Source organism: Palaemon carinicauda, chromosome 4, assembly GCF_036898095.1.
Source record: "Palaemon carinicauda isolate YSFRI2023 chromosome 4, ASM3689809v2, whole genome shotgun sequence".
Taxonomy (NCBI): Eukaryota; Metazoa; Arthropoda; class Malacostraca; order Decapoda; family Palaemonidae; genus Palaemon; species Palaemon carinicauda.
In genome coordinates, this window is record NC_090728.1 from 88,268,154 (window position 1) to 88,290,808 (window position 22,655).

General features: G+C 42.3%; 2 protein-coding genes across 3 annotated transcripts in view; one reads left to right on the forward strand and one right to left on the reverse strand.

Moving 5' to 3' along the window:
- The window catches only part of cpb (F-actin-capping protein subunit beta), an 83,572-nt gene extending 72,768 nt beyond the window's left edge, over positions 1–10,804 (reverse strand). Inside the window, exon 1 of the mRNA XM_068372439.1 lies at positions 10,659–10,804. Within this exon, the coding sequence (XP_068228540.1) occupies positions 10,659–10,661 (3 nt within the window). The 5' untranslated portion in view covers positions 10,662–10,804. The remainder of the gene's footprint in view (positions 1–10,658) is intronic.
- Positions 10,805–10,941: 137 nt separating this feature from the next.
- aPKC (protein kinase C iota type) overlaps positions 10,942–22,655 on the forward strand; it is a 354,044-nt gene continuing 342,330 nt past the window's right edge. The window contains exon 1 of one of the 2 annotated variants that reach the window (XM_068372436.1): positions 10,942–11,409. In XM_068372436.1, coding sequence (XP_068228537.1) covers positions 11,336–11,409 — 74 coding nt within the window. In that variant the 5' untranslated portion in view covers positions 10,942–11,335. The remainder of the gene's footprint in view (positions 11,410–22,655) is intronic. The other variant, XM_068372435.1, reaches the window with a different exon arrangement.

The window sequence follows — 22,655 nt, forward strand, 5'->3', positions numbered from 1 at the left end:
GTCCCCGTCGAGCACTCCCCTCCTTCCACCAGGTCTTCCGTCACCAGTTCCTCCGTACGGGGGTACGCCGTGACGGTGGGAAAAGCAACGCCCGACGAGCCTGCCAGTGGTATGGGCTGCCCCGTGGATACGAAGGCATCCGTCATGGGAGTACCTTGTTCCACGGGGGGCTTAGTGGATGGGGGATCCATGCGGACCAACGGGCGACCTTGGTGCTTAAGGAAGGCCTCCAAGGTGCCCGTGGTCAACGCTAAGCCTTCCTTCACACTCCTTATATCCTTCCTAAGGGAAGAAGGGGCGGAGGCTACCGTCGGGTTAAAAACTACACGGGGGTCCCGGTTCGAGCCCTCATGCCGGGCGGCTAGTCCGAAGGAGGAGCTAAGAGGGGGACATAACGAAGGCGAGGCTCTAAGGAGCCACCCGGAAGCGGCCGCGGCTGTGGAAAACCTAAACAGCTCGCTCCGGGGCACTGTGACATTCACCCAGTCCTTTGACTTGCTCCTCTTTGCTTTTTTCTTAGAGGACTTCGACCGTTTCCTACCGTGCCTCGAGCGGGAACGAGACTTTTTCTTCTTGCGGTATTTCTCCCTCTTCCTCTTGCTAAGGTTCCTGTCTTCGTCCTCTGAAGACGAAGAAGACGAAGAGTCCGATGACGATGACGACAAGGATGAGGACGGAGCTCTCCGACCGGCCGACACGTCCAAGACCGCGGGGGGAAAATCACGTCGTTTCTCAGGTGTGGGCGGTTGCAGAAACACAGGGGGTAGCGTAGCCGAGGGAGCCGGAGGAGACCGCGCGAGCCTTTTACAGAGCCATTGATCTACATCCTCTTCTCCTCTAACGGGAGACCTAAAGGGAGTACTTGGTTTCACCCACGTGGCGGGGTCCGAGGACGACGAACTACCTATCTCCGTGTCTCGCCCGGCGGTTGAAGCACCCGAAACACGCCACGCGGCAGGGGAAGTATCGGCACTCGGCCTACACCACATTGGATCTTTCGAGGCGAAGGGACCTGCGGGCACCAGGCCCTCGCCTCCTACCCACACTTCCGCACTACACTCAGGCCCCACACATGCCTGCCCCACACTGGAAACTTCCCCCACAAGAATATCAGACTCTTTGGGGAAGGGCAATGGGCCTCTTCCCCACAACGGACTTACCTCGTCCCCTACGCTGGGTAGGGGAAGAAGGACGGGCGCTACGGTCTACTGAGCCGTCTGGCGAACCTACAGGCGAAGAAAAGCTGGAATCCTTAGGCATCTTCTTAGCTGCCTTCTTCTTCTTCGTCCCGAAGAGCACCCACTGGATTTCAGACCAATTAGTACACTCCGGGCACGTAGAGGTAAGGGAACACGCTTTCCCTCTACACGTGGAGCACAAGGAGTGGAAATCAACCTCAGGCTTAGAGAGGAAAGCCCCGCAAGACTTCCCAGCCACAGGCCCAGGGCAACGACGAGGATGCTCCATAACACAAGGCTAACACACCAAGAGACACAAGGATGGAACGGGAAAGTGAAAATGAAACACGTGGGTAACACGCGGTAAGCACAAAGGATCGGGGGACACGAGGGTCGCACAAGGTAAGAGAGAGCGCGGCGAGATGTTTATCGCGTCGCGACCAGAAACTTACTGGCGATTTGACCTGAGCTAGCACGCTGCCTGACCCCGGGGTCGCCTCAGGGCACGTACCACACTGCCAGAGGTTGACCCCGTAGAAAACGGGAAGAGGGGGGTTAACTATACAAAAAGCTGGTTGGTTAGGTAGAGTTAACCAGTAACTCCTAAGAAGGTAGTTCTAGGTAAGTAACCGTGTTGGAACAACTCAGTTTTATTTATTTAGGTTGAATGCACATTACTTTCCCAAATTTGTCATTTGTTCCTGCAAAGAGACAACCATTTGTTCTTTATATAGGAGACATGTCCTCAGGAGGGCAGAAGTCCCCTTACTAACTGGCTGGAACCTTTACTCGAGATTTCTAAACTCGAGAATAAGAGAATAATAATATGTAGGGAGTGAAGAATCATTTACACTTTGTTAACCAGTGGCTTCACAATATCAAAGGTTTAGTGAGCGAAAAGAAAGTTGTGACATTGTCTAATGCAAATTCAAGCAAAAATTTTGTGAACATAACACTCGATATAATGTGTTTAATTAGACATTCCACACTCCCCTCATAAGGAGAGTGGGAACTACACTTCTATAAACTAGTACAGAACAGCTACATGCTGACAGGGTGACAGATGTCATACCCTGAGAAAGGGGAAGGTGAAGAAAAGGCTGGTCATTCTTAAATTCACCCCAGACTGAATTATAACCTGTGTTCTTGATCAGCTGATAATGGTCCTGCAAGATGAGCTAAGGTAGCTTGACCAACTGCTGTGCAGCTACAACAGGTCCTACAGAGACTGTGCCTAGTGACCGGTTGATCAAGTCCTCCAGGTAGTGGGCCGTGAAAGTTGTCCGTTTCCAGATGCCAGCTTGAAGAACCTGCATCACAGAAAGATTCTTTCAGAATGCCATGGACATGCTTACACCCGACGTCATGAGCGCTAGGTCGTGTCCCCCTCTGGGGGGAAGGTGACTGATTGACAACATGGTCTATGAAATCTCAGAGATAGGGTTTTTCATCACCTTCTTAACCCTCCCGGTGCTGACAAAGCAATGTTTTATCTGGGGATGAGCTCCCCTTGTGCACTTGTGATAGAGGTTTAGCACTTCGCTGGAAACAATAGAAGCCAACAAGATTTGAAATCTAAAAGGGTAGTAAACCAGGAATTAGGTAGACTAATTTTTTTAGGTCTAGGCATTAAACTCGGGAAAACAAGACCTGCCCTATGTCCTTGAATGACCGATGTCATAGGAGACCATGAACCTCACTAACCCTCTTGGACAAGATCAGATTTCAAATTGAGGTTACAGTCCGTAGCCAAATTCTTATATGGTGCCTCTTTTAAGGAACAGAACTTTGTTCACATTCCAAGGAACAGGTCTCACTTTTGACAGGGGGCAAGCCTGTTCAAAACTTTGTATGAGCATCGAAAACTCTAGCAAAGAGGACATATCAATTTCTTTCACCCTCAAGACCTGGCTCCATTTCGAGTGATAGCCTTTCACAGCCACCACTGAGCAGTGTTTCCTCTAGGACACAGTAAAAATTCAGCTACTAGGAGTACATAGTGGCTCCAAGGGGAGACATCCCTTCCATGACACCAGCCACAGAAAATGGCCCATTTTGTTTGATAAACCGAGGAAGATGACCTCGTAACGTATCCACACATTTGTTTTGCAACTTTTTGCAAAAATCCTTTCAGCATGAGATGCTGAACAACCTCAAAGTGTGAAAATGTAGGAACTCCACCGAATTGTGCAAGACACGGGTGTGTGGTTCCTGCAGAACGTCAGCAAGGGAAAGCAGCTTCTTCGGATCCTCCATCAGCAGCAGTAGAAGGTACGGGTATCATTCTACTTGTGGCCATAGTGGAGCTATTAAGGTCATGATGAGGTTGCTAAGTTAATCTAACCCTGTTGAGAACCTTTCTTACTAGGCAGAATGGAGGAGAAGCGAAGCAACCAGCTTGTCCCACGGATGTTGGAAGGCATCCTCGGATACCACTTCCAGATTTGGGACCGGAGAGCAGTGTAACAAAAGTTTCAGATTGAGAGACATGGCAAAAAGGTTCATCGCCGGGCGAACTCCATAAAGTTATTATGATGTTTGCTATTCGAGGATTTAATGACCACTCGGATCCAACTATCTGAGTCCTGTTCAGTTTGTCTGCCCGGACATTCTTCTTAGCCTGAATGAAGTGGGCTGACAGGGTGATCACATTTGTTTTCTAATGAAGGATTTGCATGCCATGAAACATTACCTCCTTGTTTATTTAGATATGCCACTACAGTTGTGTTGTAGCCCATCAATACAACCAAGTGGCCTGACAAAAGCGGTTGAAAATGTTGATAATGTTGGAGGGCAAGAAAGATTGCTTATAGCTCTAGTAAGTGCACTGCCCATCTAAATTGGACCACAATCCTAACAATACATGTCTCTATGGTGGCGCTGCCACTTGCAGTATTCACACCACAGAGTGAGTGGTCACAACAGAGCGTGAGTGTTGGAGAGCCACTTCAAGCCTCAACACTTTGAGATAGGATTGATTTACTCTGTTAATCCTTGTACCTATTCTAGGTGTTGTAAGTGTGCTCCCCAGTCTCCTTGGCATGCCTGTGAACCAACGAAGATCCGGTGCAATTATTAGCATGGGGAAGAGCCCTTCAAAGGGTTTGTCCTGAACCGCATCATTGCCGGTCAAATAAAAAAACCCTCTCTTATTGGGCTACTGACACGGGAAGCTCTCTGACTTGTGACCAAAAATACTATTGAAGGGCAGAGACAGCCATTCAGAAAAGATATTCCAGCTCTTGTCAAAGTTGTGCTGACAGATGGGGATGTTGAAGGAGAAGGAAAGCCACTTCTTGAAGATTTCTGGTTTGTCACAAGGTGGGAAGACACTGCACCCAAAACTTTCAATGTCTATTCCCAAATAAATGTCTTTGTTTGGGCACCATGCCGACCTTTCACAATTTACCATAATCCCCAGCTCATGATTGAATGAGAGGAGTTTGTCCCGGTGGAGACCATCCATGTAGCACAGGAGACAAATGCCATTTAAGTACCCATGCTGGTGCCACAGTAAACTGGTGCTGACTTGTAGGGCTGTGAAAATTCCAACAGCAAAGCTTTGAATTAGTACATTCTGCTCAGTCTGAGAAAACTGGGCTACTTCCCGGAGCTGATGGGGATAGAAGTATGTATCCTTCAGATCAATCGACATGACAAGGTCCAAACGACCTTGTTGTCTCCTGTGTCTGAAATCTACATCTTGGACGAAGTTTGTCAAACTTGTTCAGGTCTGGGAGGTCTACGACTGGTCTTCCGTCCAAAGACATCTTCTCTACAAGAGAGAATCAACTTTAGAGGCTTGGGGAGCAGCCTTTAACCTCCTGGAGATGAAATCGTGCGAGCATGCTTGTGTGCACCTTGAGGTACATGTGTGCACACTGGATGGGGCCTTCTCCAGCATGACCTTCACCAATTCCTGGCAGAAGCCAAGTAACATTGCTAGTGATAAATTAGAGGAGGAGAGTTGGTGAGAGACCTGACCAAGACTGGAGCATGTCCACAGTTAACTATTCAGTCGCTTGATACCATCCCCTCCTCTATCAGGGTTCCAGCCATCTTCCCACAGGTAGCATTGTAGGAAGAATGCCACTCCTAGTGGAAGAGGAGAAAATTGTGTTATGCTTTGGTATCTTGCATGCCATCCTTCTTCAGGGGCCATACTAAGCTTGTATAGTATGTGCTGTTAAAATTTTCTTATATGTACTATCAAAACAGGTAGCCTACTTGGTCCCTCTTTCCTGGCACATGTCAGTTGTGCCTTTGACCCTGTCTGCTCTGCAATGGTTGTTTGTCAATCCTCCCTTGGCCCCGGATCAGCAACAGTCCTTAGATTGTGCTAAAGGAGCGCAGGCTTGGCATTTTTGTGCATATCTTTAAAATTCGTTTAAAGTATATGTGTGAGTAAAAGGGGAGGGAGGGCAACCAGAGTTGGGCCTTTCAAGTCGACTGGCAAAGGACAACGTGCCAATAGCTAGGAGGGAATCAGCATGTGACTCCTCTGAGTTATATGCCTAAGTGCAACCACTGCTTGCTAGTCCCATTCGGAAGTAATTGCATTCCTCCTAATTAGTCAAACCTCAGTACTTTACCCAAGTTTGTATGTGTAGGAGTCATTTACATTCTTTTCACAATGTAACTAAAATCCTTCTCTCGGGTTGTACTTGTGTGAGAACAAATGAAAGGGTTAGTAGCGGTACTCACATAGAGGAGCAATCTAACAGGCAGACAAGAGGATGTGTGATAGACAGCAACCAGGTGAGAGGGTTGTTTATTGTTTTCCCCGTCCTCGGTGGAGATTTGGCCAACGTATTTCTCCCATGGGGAGAGAAAAAGGTAAGAGTGACTTACAAAACTTCCACCGATTCATTTTAAAAGACTACTCATCCAAAAATAAATGGGAAGGATAGTGGTCTTATTTTCTTTAGTGTGTACAAAGTCAGGCAACTGACTGCTTTTGTGAGGCGGAGGGAACTTGAGGTACGATCCAGTGATTGTACAAAAGTTTGCCTCTATGCAGAAAGCAAGTGAAGTCGAGCCCCAACATGTTTCCTTATTCAGGGAAGGCAAATCCTTAAATTGAGCATGCCTGATATCCTTGCTATTTGTTGTTTTCCTCCTGTTGAAAATCGAATACATGAGAGTAATCATGCACATACACTTAATGCGTAAGCAATATTACATATTCTAACAGTAACTTGTATTTTTTCCAACTACACAAACGGTAGTGGCAGTAGGGGATTCAGCGTTATGAAGCTTCATCTGTGGTGGATAACGGGGTAGGGTGGGCTGTGGCACCCTAGCAGTACCAGCTGAACTCGGTCGAGTCCCTTGTCAGGCTGGGAGGAACGTAGAGACGAGAGATCACCTTTTATTTATTTTTTTCTTTTTTGTTTCATTTGTTGATGTCGGCTACCCGCCAAAATTGGGTGAAGTGCCTTGGTATATGGACACAAACAAAGTCTGGATCCAGTCATGTTCTCCCTAAAAACTCAAGAACTTCTGAGGAAGAGGGATAGGGTTAGTTGAAAACCTCCTATCCTCCAAGGTGTTGAGACTTGGGATCAGAATGTTATTTGTTTATTCCTATGATAATCAATGACATTCCCTACTGGAAACGATTGATAACTGTTCTGAGTAATCTTAATCCATAATGGGATTGAAGGTATTGTAAGTGACGATCATCCCTATGAGTAAGTGGATATTGATTGTGAGGACTCTGGTATTTGTAGACATCTACTGGCTAGACTGGCCAGTCATAATTATTTATGTGGGCCGAAGTGCACAAGTTAAAAAGTGCGACTAGGTCTTGCAGACGTAGTTTCAAAGAAAACCCACACGTGTACTCAATCTTGAATCTTATGAGGCACTGAAAAGTGATACATGTAATTGTTTGGTGGAGTAAACCCCCTTCTCTAAACTCCTGATGGGCTATGCACACACCAGGGGCTTAGTAAGGTAATTCCTCCTACGAGTGCATTCAATAAAAATGGAGCATTAGGGTGTGTGTGGATGACCACGCCAGCACCTTTAAAAAAAGACGTGCAAATGCTCTGAAGAGCTAGCATGCTCCAGCAGGAGTTCTGCGTACAGCTTGAGCACATCCGTCTAGGTGTGTGGGCAAGATGTGTCTATTAAAAGCTTGTATGTGTTCTTTTAGGTAGTAGGTTGGCCAGGGCACCAGCCACTTGTTGAGATACTACTGATAGGGAATTACTGGGTCCTTTGACTAGCCAGATAGTATTATATTGGAGCCTTCTCTCTCGATATGACTCATTTTCCTTTTGCCTACACATATGCTGAATAGTCTGGCCTATTCTTTACATATTCTCCTCTGTCATCATACCCCTGACAACACTGAGATTACCAAACAATTCTTTCTCGTTAAAGGGGTTAACTACTGCAATATAACTGTTCAGTGGTTACTTTCCTCTTGGTAAGGGTTGATGAGACTCTTTAGCTATGTTAAGCAGCTCTTCTAGAAGAACACTCCAAAATCAAACCATCGTTCTCTGGTCTTGGATAGTACCATAGCCTCTGTACCATGGTCTTTCACTGTCTTGGGGTAGAATTCTCTTGCTTGAGGGTCACTCGGGCACACTAATCTACCTTGTTTTTTTCTTTTAAAGTTTTTAAAGTGTATATGTGAAAGCTTTGTAGTGATGATGTTGCCGTTCTTATTTTATTCTAATTGTTAATTACTTGTACTGTAATTTCTTTCCTCACTGAGCTATTTTCCCTGTTGGAGCCCTAGGCTTATAGCTTTCTGCTTTTCCAACTAGGGTTGTAGCTTAACAAGTAATAATAATAATAATAATATAGGATGAGGGAGAGGGTTTGGCAAAGACTGACTCATAACCTTGCAGAAGGTCGAGTACGCTCACTTGTCAGGCAAACCCAATTTGCTAAAAAGAGAGTTGATCACAGACTAAGTCTGCCTATTAGCAATCTAATGCTGTCGTGGAATGTTGCTTCAACAGCAGGCACTATGAGACACGTTATTTGTGAGCAAGTGTATCCAATGAGAGATACAGAATTCCTTTGAGGAGGAGCTTGTTCTTTCGACTTCAAGGAAGTCTAACTCAAGCGTGGCTAAGGTGACAATCCTACGTTCACCTTTGGCCAACCGTTCGAGTTGTGGGAGACATATCCTTAAGCACATTTCAAACTCAAGAACAATGTCCCAAGACATTGTAGCATCATTACTGGGAACAAATTCCAAGACTACAGAAGAAAAATTCTGGAAAAAAAAGCTACATATTTTACCCAAATCCCTAGTCAGTGGAAGAATGTGCATCTCCACTAATGGCTGCTATTAAAGTGACTACTCGGTGAACAAACAGAGGGACGGGGCTTACCCACTCCCGGCTACGTTTACAACTCGTTTTAAACGTTTAAACTGCCATATTCTACAGCTTTGCTCCTATATTTCTTATGTAAAGGACAAAGGTTTGTATTTGTGACGGAACAAAAATATTTTGAACACCATAAACCTATACTCAGACCAATAATATTTAATTCCAATGACTATAAATGAATTTTCCATTTTCTGTACCATAAGAAAGAAGTTGCCATTTGCAATCCCCTTCCAAATAACCATTCAGAGTCTTCATTATCAAGAAACTTTTTTTTATTTTTCCCAATCACCTGTCTTCCTTATTAAAGAAATGCTACCTCTATTATTTTGAAACAGTACAAGACAGTCCTGTTTGGTAAGAACTGCCTCTACCACTGGTGCATCCATTTACTTTAAGGTATGGACATGGAGGGTCGCAGCCTCGTCCCCAGTAAGTACGGAAAAGTTATCTTAGGTTAGGCACGGTGGGGAATAAGGTTTTACTATACTGTACTGTAATTAGTATACTATTAGTTTGAAAAATAACAGATAATCAAGTGTATTCCTTCAACTACACTATTTTAAGCTACATAACCTATAGGAAGAAACTGATAACCAAGACACTTCATTTGATTAAGAATTCACTATCTTCAGACATTAATTTTCCACTTCCTGTCCCACGGGAACTAAATGCCATTTGCATTCTCTAATATATTTTTCTTTTTTTGCCAATCACCTACCTTCACTTCTAGAGTTGCTAGCTCGGACATTTATAATCTGTTCTATCCTTTATCATGGTTAATTGTTCTATCTTTTATCTCTATTAATGTGGCAGTCGTTAATAAGAAGTGCTGCTTGTTAGTTTATTGACATTTTGAACAGTTTTGTGGTGGCAATTGTCAGAGTTGTACATTTCAGGTTATAATGAAGGTGTGAAAGGAATGACGCCTGAAAAAAAAAAAAAAAAAACAATGTTTCTGATGGAAATTAGGTCGGGAAGCTAACACGGTTATCTTTGGAGTACGTTTCCATTTTTAGAAATAAGAGTTTTGCAGATTTAGAATCTTGCAGTTCAAATATACCTATAATTTGAAAAATACATGTTTTTGACATGTACAGTTTTTAGCATTGTTCAAATTATTCATTAATACACCAGGAACACATTTTACTTTTTTGTTTGTGGTTATTGTACTATCGTAAAAATATACCTCTTGAGTTAGGTTAGGTCAAATATCTGTGCTAGTTTCCGTTGTGAAATTTAGTTTTTCCGGGTTCTCTAGTGTTTCACAAGTATCCTTACAACTGAGAACTACAGGGTTCTGACAGTTATAGATACCAAAATCTTTAAAAACAAAAATGTCAGGAACACCTCTTCTTTTATGAAGATTACTAACCATTACTTTTGCCGAAATTGTATAGGAGGTACATATATTTTACACTACATAAGTAAATACAATACTCATATTAAAATTGGATTTTCCACATTATACATAAACAAGGTAATCTAAATGATACCAAAATCAATATTTGTTAAGTTTAAAGAATATTCAATATACATGTGGTATACAGTGAGACAGTAAGTTTACCTTATATAGGAGGTTACAAGTTATCCTCTTGCAGTCTTGACTTTTAAGTTAAGACTACTGTACAAATATTAAGCTCTGACAGCTTAGGTGGGAGCTAAGTTTTTCTTTTTTTTAATCGGGTTTCAAATAGCCCTCGTCCAATTTAAACACAAATCATAATCATGATTGTACAACTAACCCTTTAAAACAGAATAGGTTCTCTAGCGTACCGTAGGCAATTTAGGTTACCCTAGCTCAAATCTTCCTCGACCCAGTTATAGACCAGCCTAAACCCCCACATAAACTGGCTTGATAACCACACCAGTTGAAAATTACTTCACAGCAGATACTATATGCCAGCTCAATTATCTACTTTCCTCGAATTGCACCTGTATAATGAAAGCGATGACTAAGGCTCGAGAGAATTTGTCATCAAGTGTTCTATACACTTCATGTGATGGGCGTACTCGGATTCTCTCTCACCTGACACTGTTTGATAATTTCACTATATTTATAAGTTTGGCATACATGGATTTAGACTCGACAGTGCTTCTCGCGTCTAAAATACAGCACACTTACCATAATATAAGACTATCACAGGCAGTTTTTCCACAAAAATATAAAGTTAGTTCCTTGACAATCTGACTACACCTATCGGCTTCGTGTGTCACTCTCATGTGAGCATCTGTTCGTCTTGTGTGAAAAACATTTTTGTTTTTTCTTCTCAAAGGTATTATTTCTTCTAATATTATTTACCTATTATATATAAAATACACCTTTAAGTGTTAATTTTATTTTCAATAGAATGTATAATTTTCTCTATAGAATAGCATCTCCTTTGACTCCTATGAGGTCACGTGACGTACACTTCCGGACTGTTTTGGTTGTGATTGTGTTCGTTCTACCCTGTGAAAGCTGATCCCACCTTATTGTGTTTACGTCATCTAAACCCTTTTATCTCCGAAGTTTCTAACCTCTAAAACCTTTTTGTATGATTTATGTAAATACCTCGAAGTAGGCAGCATAGGAAGTGCACGTCAGAGTTTCCTTACAAGGTGCTGTTAGTTAAGAGCTGTCATTTGTCAAACTCACCTGTGTAACTTGCATGCTTGTCATTTGTGTACGTGAGTGCAGTTAGCATGGTGATCTGTCGTGGTTCCTATTGCATATAAAATCGCAGTAGTTCCTCGTATGAAGACTTTATACTGTGTTAATTAGGTGCCTTTGGTTGTGCTGTGTTACTTACCCTAATCAAAATGCCTGCCCAAACTGAGGGTGCGAAAGATTCCGGAGAACTAACCGAGATCCGGGTGAAGATTGCTTACAGTGGGTGAGTATTGAGTTTATTATTTTGATTAATGGTACGTATGTTTACCGGTAATTATACTGTTTGTAAGGTCAAGCATAGAGACATACTGGCAGTCTACAGTGCCTATCTCACCGAGGTGCTTTTGTGGTATTATACTGTATTACAGGGCAATGTAACCTAGGAAAAAAAAATCTATTTTCTATCGATAAAAAAAATCCCACTCTTCGAAAATAGCACTCGTTCCTGTCGCAAATGAAAAGTTTCAGAAATATATATATATATATATATATATATATATATATATATATATATATATATATATATATATATATATATAAAGCCTACATTTATTTACATGCCGGAGACATTAAATTAAGAATTATTCACTTATGAGAAACATATTCAATCTATATACAAAAGTGAAAAGACTTTTTACACTGATTGTATGTAAGATTTTATTATACCTGTATTTATTTAAACAAAAAAGTTATATGAGAAGTGTACTCCCTAAAAAGAAAATGGAAAACATCATTATTTAAAGTACATTATATGTTTAAATTGCAAAATAACTTTTGTATAAGGGTTTACTGACCACTAAAATATGTTGTGTGTTGCCATCTTGAACATAAGTCAACTTAGGGCATGGTGTCTCTTAACTTCTTTGGAACAAAATGCACAAGGGTACTCTAGCATGATACAAGGTTTTGCAGACATAATTTTGTGAAGCCATAATTATGATTATGACATCTAGACTCTACCTTATGCATCCATTTAAAAAGACATACCCCCATCAGCTATAACACCCAAATCTACAAAACAACATGAGATACTTCGATACAGCTAACTGTGTTAATTACTGTTACTGTTAATTCAAATTGCCTATACATGAATAGTGGTATTGAAACAATATCCAACAGATTTAGTAACTTTGAGAACAAAGCTCACAGAAGAATATTGGGATTTAAATGGCAGGACAGGATTAGATATGAAACTATAAGAGAGATTACTCAAGTGCCATTTGTGGATGAGGTCATAGTGATGGGTAGTTGGAGATGGTTTGGTCATGCTCTTTGTACTCCCCATGAGAGATTAGTTCAACAAACTTTCAACTGGGCTCCACAAAGCACCAGAAGAGTTGAAAGACCCTTGCCTACATGGCTGAGGGCTATGGAGCATGAAGTAGGAGATGTTGAATGGAGGTGTATTGATTTAAAATTTCAAGATGGAGATTTCTGGCAAAATCTAACAGAGACCCTTTGCGTCAGTAGGCGGAGGAGATGATGATGATTATTATCATTATTATTACTAGCTTAGCTACAACCCTAATTAGAAAAGCAGGATGCTATAAGCCCAATGGCTCCAATAGGGAAAAATAGCCCAGTAAGGAAAGGAAATCAAGAAATGAATAAACTATATGAGAAATAACAATAATGTATATAAAGTATCTCAGGATCAGTAACAACATTGGAATAGATGACATAAATAGCCTATGAAGAATAACTCTTGTCAATCTGTTCAACTTAAAAACATTATCTACTAATTTGAGCTTCTCTAGTTCCACTGACTCAACTGCCCAATTATGAAGGTCATTCCAGAATTTGAACACAGCTTAAATAAAACTTCTAGAATACTGAGTAGGATTAAGCCCTATGATGAAGAAGGCATCACTGTCAGAATTAAGTGCATGCCTAGTACCACACAGTGATACAGTCCAGGAAGAGCTGAATTCAAAGATTGGTCAGAATTATGAAAAATGCTATGCAACATGTATAAAGAATGGAATCCTGTCATTTTGCCCACATGTCTTTTCACCACACTAATAGGGTCATTATGTCCACACAGTGGAGTTAATTTGCCCATAATAATAATGGTGATGCTGATAATGATAATAACTGTAACAATCTTATCGAAGCTTTCCAGGAATCTTAGACAGTTTACCATAAGAGCCTTCTGTTGCCAAGCTACCATAGCCCAGTTACAAACTATAATGCAGGATATTTCAAGAACATAGATCCACATCAGCACATGACCACCTTCTTGCTGGAGTATTTTCAATCAGTTTGTGTTTACCAATAGTTATATTGAAGGTTGGCACAATCCACTAAACAAACATGCTACAGGTAGATTTAACCTCCAGTTTTACCTCCTTGTAAGCTCTGTCCATAAAGAGGCTAAATCAATAGCTGTTCACATAAGGCTAGTACCGATATCTTTTTTAAAAAAGCTATGAATGATCCATTGTAAAAAGTATAGAGACTCACCGGGTAAAATATTCACTCTCTAGGATGAGCGTGCGAGGGGTGAGAGTTTTCATATCACCTGTTGAAAGCCTGTACATGCTCATTTCAATGGCCCAGTGTACAGCTGAATTTTAATCATATGTATTTTTTTTTCTTTATTGAAAGATTTTTTTCATTAATTGTTACTACTTTTCTTCTCGTCCCATAGAGTCATTCTGCCCTGTGTTGTTATTCTCCCTTTTAATGAGAGATATGGTAATGCTGTGTGAAGAGAATGAACTTATATGTATTATTATTATTATTATTTCTGGGTTGACCTGTGACGGCCGGTAAAAAGGGTCTTTCTTTACACTTTTCTGATATGAATCTTCCAAATATACCAGAGAAAGATAAAAGCATGGAATGCAGAGGTTACTACCCTCGCGCGAGCACCTTGTGGGTGTCGTGTATACAGCAGGGGCGTGTGAAAACCACTATTCACAGGCTGTCTTCCATTTAGATAATTCCTTCATCAAAGGGAAGGGCCGTAACAGAGGCCCTAGAAACCACACTTGGACCACGCCACCGACACCTAACACGAGCGCCCTCTTGGACATCCTTCTGTTTTGGACTTGCTCGCTTAGTCGTATTTGTTTGTGCTCTTGGTGTTTTTTCCCATTTTTGACTTTAATTCATCATGACTGACGCTACTACTTCACCTTTACCAATGTTAAGTACCATAGTTTGTTTTGACAGCTTTTTACAGTACCGGGCATTTGTTCTCTTTCCAGTAATGTGGATTTTAATTTTGGATCGACTTGGCCTTCCTCGGCGTCGGCAGCCATTGTGGCGTTGTTCACTTCGCTGGTATTTCAAGTTGATATTGCCCATCTGGTACTCTGTCATCTAGGTTATATCACTTACGATTTGTGTCCATTGTAATTAGAGTGCAGTAGTTAACCCCTTGGGTAAAGAAGAATTGTTTGGTAATCTCAGTGTTGTCAGGTGTATGAGGACAGAGGAGAATCTGTAAAGAATAGGCCAGACTATTCGGTGTCTGTGTAGGCAAAGGGAAAAAACCGTAACCGTAGAGAAGGATCCAATGTAGTACTGTCTGGCCAGTCAAATGACCCCATAACTTTCTAGCGATAGTATCTCAACGGGCGGCTGGTGCCCTGGCCAACCTACTACCTGTTGGTGAATTGGCATGTGAGGAAAATTATCATAAACCTAATGAACCAACTGATTGACTGTGCCAGAGATTAACATCTCGATTAAGTAAGAAGGAATGGGTAGTACTATTACACTACTATGAAATAGCATGTTACAGTTTAATATTTTGAATATTTTTGTCTATGGAACTTTTAACTATTCTACTTAATAGAAAGCAACAATTAAAACATTTTTTTCTTTTTCAATAAAACTTCTATTCCTTGTCAACTTTGGCTTACTGGCAGCATTCTAGTAAATATATATATATATATATATATATATATATATATATATATATATATATATATATATACACATCGTTATGATTACAGGACACAGTATTGTGAAAGGGAACTTGAGATTTTAATGTTTTACAAGATAGCCTCTTGGTAGTTTGTAGAATGGCAGGCACATAGGCCTATGCCAACCAGTTCTAGTAGAGATTATTAGCATCCCATTAAAGCACGGTAGTACCCCCTGGTAAGGTCTTGTCATGGGGATGTTTTAGGTTAGGCCATATGTCTTTGATTTATTAAAATAAGATTGAATTTCCCTCATGTGCCTGAACTGACCTGTGTCTGCAAAACTATAAAGATTAAAAAAGAAAGGTAATTGTTTCTTTCGTCTTTACATTGTGGTGTTAGGCTATGTGAGAAATGTATATGCCATGGTAAGACCTGTGATCAAAGGCACAACTAACAATATAAACCAAGCTTAGGTGGCCCCTGAGTAAGGATGGCACGCAACATAACAAAGCGTTCCACAGTTTTCTCTAGGGGGTGCTAGTTCTCTTACGATGCGTGCAACCCTGATTGAGGAGGGGAAGATGTGTGCAACCCTGATTGTGGAGAGGAAGATATATACCTGATAGAGGAGAGGATACGTGCAGTCCTGATAGAGGAGGGGAGGATGGTATCATGCGATGGAATAGCGGAATGTGGACATGCTCAAGTCTCGGTTCTGCATCTCTTTTGTCAACTCTTCTACTTTAATTTACCAACAATAACATCATTGTCCTACTGTCGGTGATTGGATAGGGATTTAAACCAGGCTGAGGGTCAGGTCATGCTGCAGAAAGCTGCTGTCTGAAACAAACGCATGTACCTCAGCGTGCGCACAAGCATGCTCACAAGATTTCACCTCCTGGAGGTTAATGACAGCTCCCCAGGCTTCTTTAGTCAACTCTTTATTATAAAGAATGTTTCTGGGGACGGGAGACTATTCGTAGACCTTTCAGACCTTAAGTTTGTTTAACAAACTTCGTTCAAGACAACACACACTCAGGTCAACACTTGTTGGGAGGATTCCTGACAAATTGGTGGATGAGGGAAATTCCACAGGGCAAAACCTTGAATGATAGTCTTTCACATTAGATACTGCCTCCCATTCACCAACTCTCACCCTCCTCTCCCTCTTGAATCAATGAGCAGCTCATTGTATGCGAGAGGCTCTGTCAAAGACCTACAGTACTTCTTAGGGAGGAGGTCAAAAGAATGTTGGAAAAGAAAGCGGTCAAGGTCAGTAACTCGTCTCCAGGATTCTACAGCAACTTCTTTCTAGTACAGAAGTTGTCAGGAGGTTGATGAACAGTCATCAACTTGTCCCATCTGAACGGCTGTTCTGCAAACAAAGTTCAGGATGGAAACCCCCAACACTGTCCTCATGTAATAAGACAAAGCAACTTTTTGCTGTTCGTGGACTTAAAGGACACCTATTTCCAAATTTTAATCCACCGGAACTCAGTAAATACCCGGGAAGGAGAACATTTCAAGTTCTGTTTCAGACTATCCAAAACCCCTTAAGTGTTCATGAGACTGTTCATACTGATATTCACCTTGGGCACACAGGATAGGAATAAGACTTCTATATATCAGCAACTGGCTTTTACTGGCGGAGTTAGAGTGCAAGCTTCTGCTCCATTAGAACCTCCTCTTTGAGTTTTGTCTTGATCTGGGGATCCAGATAAATCTCAAGAAGCCTGTTTTCACCCCTCACAGCTTCTGCTCCATAAGGACCTCCTTCTTGAGTTTTGTACAGATAAACCTCAAGAAGTCTATTTTCACCCCATATCAGGACCTTGTATACTTGTGGATGAGGATAGACACAGTCCAAGACAAAGTGTTCCCATCGGAGGACAGGTTGAAAAAAGTCACAACACCCTTCTTGACACAAGAGTCCCTTGCAGCCAAGAGTGGCAAAGATTGATTGTACATCTGCCTTCATTTGAAGGTGTCGTCCCAGACAGGAGGTTACACCTTCATTTTGAGCAGTGGGTTCTGAAGATGAGATAGTGTCGGAGGTCCTATCCTCCGTGTGTCCCTGTCAGGGTGACACAGGAAGTCTGAGAGGACCTGTCCTGGAGGCTTCAGTAGAACATGTTAGCAGCCCCATCTTTGCAGGTTCTTCTCTCAGATGCATCCAGAGAGGGATCGGGAGTGCTTATTTTATCCCGCTCCCTCTCTCAGATGCATCCAGAGAGGGATCGGGAGTGCATATTTTATCCCGCTCCATTTCAGGTCTATTGACAGAAGTAATAGACAAAATGTCATATATAAACATAAAACTAAAGGCGACGTACCTGGCTTTGATCTAGTTTCAATACATAGTAAGGGGCCAGTCAGTAGTGTTGATGAGCAACAACACTACTCTACTGTAGTGTCTTATGTCAACAACCATGGAGTCAGTCTCACGAACCCTTTGCCAGTTAACAGTGAAGTTGCACTTACAGTCAGAGGACAGGTCAGTACTGTAAATCTATCAGCCCAATTCATTCCAGGAAAACAGAATGTGATCTCAGACAATCTTTAGTCAATACAGTCATATTGCAGGCTCGGAATAATGGTCTTTGAATCCTCTAGCAGTGAGGGAACTCCTTACATTGCTGTGATCCCCGACATTAAACATGTTTGTAACTCACTCGAACAACAAATTGAAGTTCTATGTTCATCAGTGTTGGTGGACGCAATTCAACATCCATGGGACGGCCTCGACATCTATGCCTTCCTACATATTGTCTCATAAGAAGGGTGATCAGCAGAGCCATAGCCACACCCAATCTTCAGGTGACTGGTAACACCAAAATGGCCAAATGAATGGTAGCTGGACCATTTCAGTCTCTTACTTGAGACAACCTACTATGCCAGCAGAGATACCACAACACATTGAACTAGCTGTTACTTCACGGTTGAAGGTTATCCAGCATCTCTCAGAGAAGCTTTTCGCATCCAACTGCAAAGCAACTCTCTGGATACCTCTGAAAGTCTTCTTCAGCAGCCTACCAGGTAAAGTTGTCACTTCTGCTATTAGTTTCATAGGAGAAAGACTTTTCCACTCGAAGCCTCCATTCTAATAGTTGCAGATTTGCTTGTTTACCTCTGGTATTAGAAATGCTTCTTGGTGTCGTTGGTTAAAGGCTATCGCTCAGCCTTGAGCCACATTTTCAGATTAAGAAGAGTAGATTTCTCTTCCTTGTAGGAATTACCAGCCTTGACTCAAAATTTTTTTATCAATCGTGCCTCCCTAAAAAAATCAGGACGCCCAGCTTGGAATGTGACCAGAGTTCTTAGAGCTCTCAGGGAGGTCCCATATGAGCCATTGACAAATGTCTCGGATAAAGATTTCAAATTAAAATGGTATTCTTGTTGGCCTTAGCTTCAAATTAATGAGTTGGAGAGCTGCACAGTTTATCGTACATAGTTTCAAATTCCCAGTTGTTGAGGCAGATATTTCCTTTGTTTGTGAACTTGTAGCAGCAACCTAGAACCCTTTGATCAGTGACTCTATAGGTTTGACTCCTTTTCAGTCTCATCACTAAAGGAGGCAACTGGTAATCATGACAACCTGTTTCTGTGTCCTCTGAAGGCAGTGAGGCTCCATATAGAATCCAACAAAATCATGTAGACTCTACCTTCAGAATTTTTTCATTCTCCTTGTGGCTTAATGAAGTCATCAATAGAGCCTATAGGAAGCAATAGTTTGTTGAAGGTAATCGACTGTTCCTTAGTTAGCAATTTCCTTTCGTAAAGGCTGTGGAGCATGTAATGCCCTTCCTACAATCTCCAGTGCTGAACAGAAATCCCTTGATTGGGGTTATATAATTGGCCTTGATTTTAGTGTGGCCTTTGACCGTGTTAATCATGAGGCCCTTCTTTTCAAACTCAAAACAGTTGTGAGTGGGTGGGTCTCTTCATAGCATCATTATTGAATTTTAAGTAATGGATTGCAGAGAGTTGTTGTTGATGGGCACCACAGTGATAATAGGAATGTGATATCTGGTGCTCCTCAGGGTTGTGTGTTCTTGGCCCATTACTTTTCATACTACAGTATATACTCATGACGGGGTTTGGCCAAGAAAATAAGCTTTGTTCCCATCTAACAAACCTGCTATTTATTTGGATATTCCTTCTAGCAGTAGCTGGAAGGCAGCCATTAGATTTTAAGTGCGAGGTAAAAACCCTACTTAACCACTACAGTGGGGTGACTGGGGACTACCCAGCCACCTATATCTACTCACGGTTCAATGAACCATGTCACTTTTTACTTTTGGCTGGTAGAGAGCCGATGTCTCTTCTCTCTCCCTTCAAGGCTTAGCCTTTTACCACTATTGCTTTACACTCATTCTTTTCTTTACAGATATGACTTGTGTTTCTACATGACGCTCCATTACAGGGTAATGGGACGGTTTCAGAAATTGTCGGAAGGATTCCACTGCGCTGACGACTCCTTTTGGGGGTTTCCTTTCCCATTCATGGTTTAGGTTTATTCTTCCTCGTCAGAAGGGAGGAACTTTAAATCCTTTATTATTTTTTTCCCTCGGCGCTTCATGACAACATCGGGTGTGAAGTAGGTGGCTGTGGCTGTGGACTAGGTCTACTCCCATTCGCCCTTCCCTTTACTTCTGCTGACGACGAGTGTTCTCGCCTTCTGCTGATCTCGTCGACTCCCAACATTCCGCGATTTTTCTCTCCTTACATGCAATGTTTCAGCGCGTATGCAGCTTCACCTTGTTGAGGATTGCGAGATCAAGGACGATTGTCAATTAACGGCTTGTTCGACAATCACTGAATTGACAAATCTTCCTTCTCTTTAACGATCACAGGAACAAAACTCTTCACCTTGTCTTTCTGGTTGATCAGGATGTCGTTCGTGACATTCCAATGATATGATCAGAATTTTATTCTGTTCAATGATCAGTGGGGGCGAGACTCATCATCTCATCTTCCTGGTCGGTCAGGATGTCGTTCGTGACAATCCAGTGATGAGTTCAGAATTTCTGTTCAACGATCGCAGGGGCGAGACTCATCACCTCGTCTTCCTGGTCGGTTAGGTTGTCGTTCGTGACAATTATATGTTAGACGCCCTTTGGGGCTTCTTTTGTGACGATCATTGATTGCCATAGAGATTGCTATGATCACGAAATTGTAGATTATCGTAATCTTGACGTTCTTCTCGAAGAAGAACACCTGTATGGTTTCTCCTTCGGGGAATTACTCCGTCAGGATCCCTGTTAGGGAAATCCCTTCGCGAATAACTCTAAATTAAGCCTTGGCTTTTTTTGCTAGCAACAATTTATGTTAACCTTCCTTTGAGATAGAACTCTTTGTAAGGAAACGTGAGTGCTGCTCGGAGGTTTGCCTGCAAGTGTAAGATATTCCTCTTCCAAGGGAGAGTCTTTACACAACTTTTGCGCATGTTTGCGCTCACGCTCAAGATCCTGAGTTATACACTCAGGGTCGCGAGCTCACGATGCTCGTGGTCTCGATCTAGCTCGACCTAGGTGCTTGTGATTGTGAACCGGACGCTCAAGTTAGCGCTCATGCTCATGATCGTGAGTTACACGCTCATCATCGTGAGCGAGATAGTGACCTCGATTGCAACACTAGTCTTTCCTCAACCTTTGAGAATGCACGATCGTGGTCATGCTGACGAGGGAGCCACTCGCGATCGCTCACACTGACGAGTATAACGTTCATGAGCGAGACACTAACGATTGTGCTCACGCTTTCGAGCGAGACGCTCACGTTGGCACTCACGCTCACGATCGTGAGTTACACTCTCAGTCACAAGCGACGCTTGTGACCACGTTTGTGTCTTTAGTCGCTTTATCTTTGAGGACACTTGCAATCACGAGCTAGTCGCTCGTCATTGTGAGTGAGACGTTCTTATGCTCGCGCTCATGATAGTGAGTTTCACGGTCACAAGCAAGACGTTTGTGACCATGAATATGATGTCAGTGTCTACACGTCTTGAGAAAGTTCAATTGATTGCGAGCGAGACACTCGCAATCACACACGTTCATGAGCGTGAATTGCATAGTCACGAGCGCGACGCTCGTGACTATGATTGTGAAGCCAGTCTCTTCAACTCTTAAATATGCTCTTGTGATCACGAGTGAGATGCTCCCAATCGTTCTCGCAGTTACATGCTCTCATGGCCGCTAGCCAGGACGGTCACAATGACGAGGTGAACACTTGGGACGCTCGCTATCGCGAACATGCTCATGATCGTGAATTACATACTCAAGCACGACTCGTGATGGCGATCGCGCGCGTCTTGTGGAAAACAACGAAGGAGTTCACTCCTTAGGCTCAGGACACCTCGCTAACCCTAGGAAGGTTAAAGGAGGTTGTAAGGATCTCATCCGTGATGGGATTTCGGGTCCTCTACCAGTCACAGAATCCTTCTTCTTTTCATCCGAGAGATGACCCAGAGCTCTGTACGTTTTAGGTCAGAATCCATCCATAATGTGTTCAAGCACAAACCTTGCCACTGGTAGGGGTAAAGTGTGTCTGTTCTTCACCTCACCTTACCTACAAGATGAGATGTGATCCACAGAAGACCTGATAATTTTTTTCTATCACTCCTTTAGTCCATAGCGCTCTTAAGCAGCTTCTTTATGATGCAAACTGGGTCATTGGTAGTGTGAATACGTGTCTAATCTACACCTCTCCCTACCCACAAGATGTGACCCACAGAAGATCTGATACTTTTTCTCCATCACTCATGTAGTGATGAACACACAATAATTGGTTGAAGGCATTGGGATGAATGAAAGTATGCCTGGCTCTTTTACTTTCATTATCTTCCCCTCCATTGAGGAACAGCGCCATGGGTACCTTTACAAAGCTGGCTTCAACCTCTGCAGGTAATAATCACTTCCCTTGTGTAAACAGGTATCTTTTGCATATACAGTACTCATACACATCCCCAATGCCTCCTGCAAAGTAGGCCGTGGGAAATGTCTTTTCATTTGTAGGCCTCCTATTTTAACTGGGAACATCATCTTAACTAGACGTTCTTATGATATCTCTCAAACTACTTCAGTTGCTTAGGCCGCTATCATACTCTTTGGTATTGATATGCGAGGTGCAGGGTATCCCTTGATTACAGTCTAATACTGTTCTAGGGTAACCCGGGTTAATGACTAAGCCAGTAGTCGGACTTACCACCCTTCTAAGAGTGAGTCATCCAAATAAATAGCGGAAGGTTTGTTAGTATGGGAACAAATGACAAATTCGGAGATAATTTGTATTTTTCCCTAACTAGTACAACCCTGTAGCTATTTGTATAAATTGGCCCGCCATCACTTGTCCCCCGGTAAGTCCTGCCTGCAAGCAAAAAGTGATGTGGTTCATTGAACCGTGAGTAGATATAGGTGTCTGGGTAGCCCCCAGTCACCCCCCTAGCTACCCACTGTAAGTTAGGGAAAAATAACAAATTATCTCCGAAATTGTCCCTTTTTGCATATGCAGATGATGCTACTGTCTTTTCATCAATTCCATCTTTTGAATATAGATCTTGGGTTGCTGAATCCCCTATTAGAGACTTAGCTAAAAA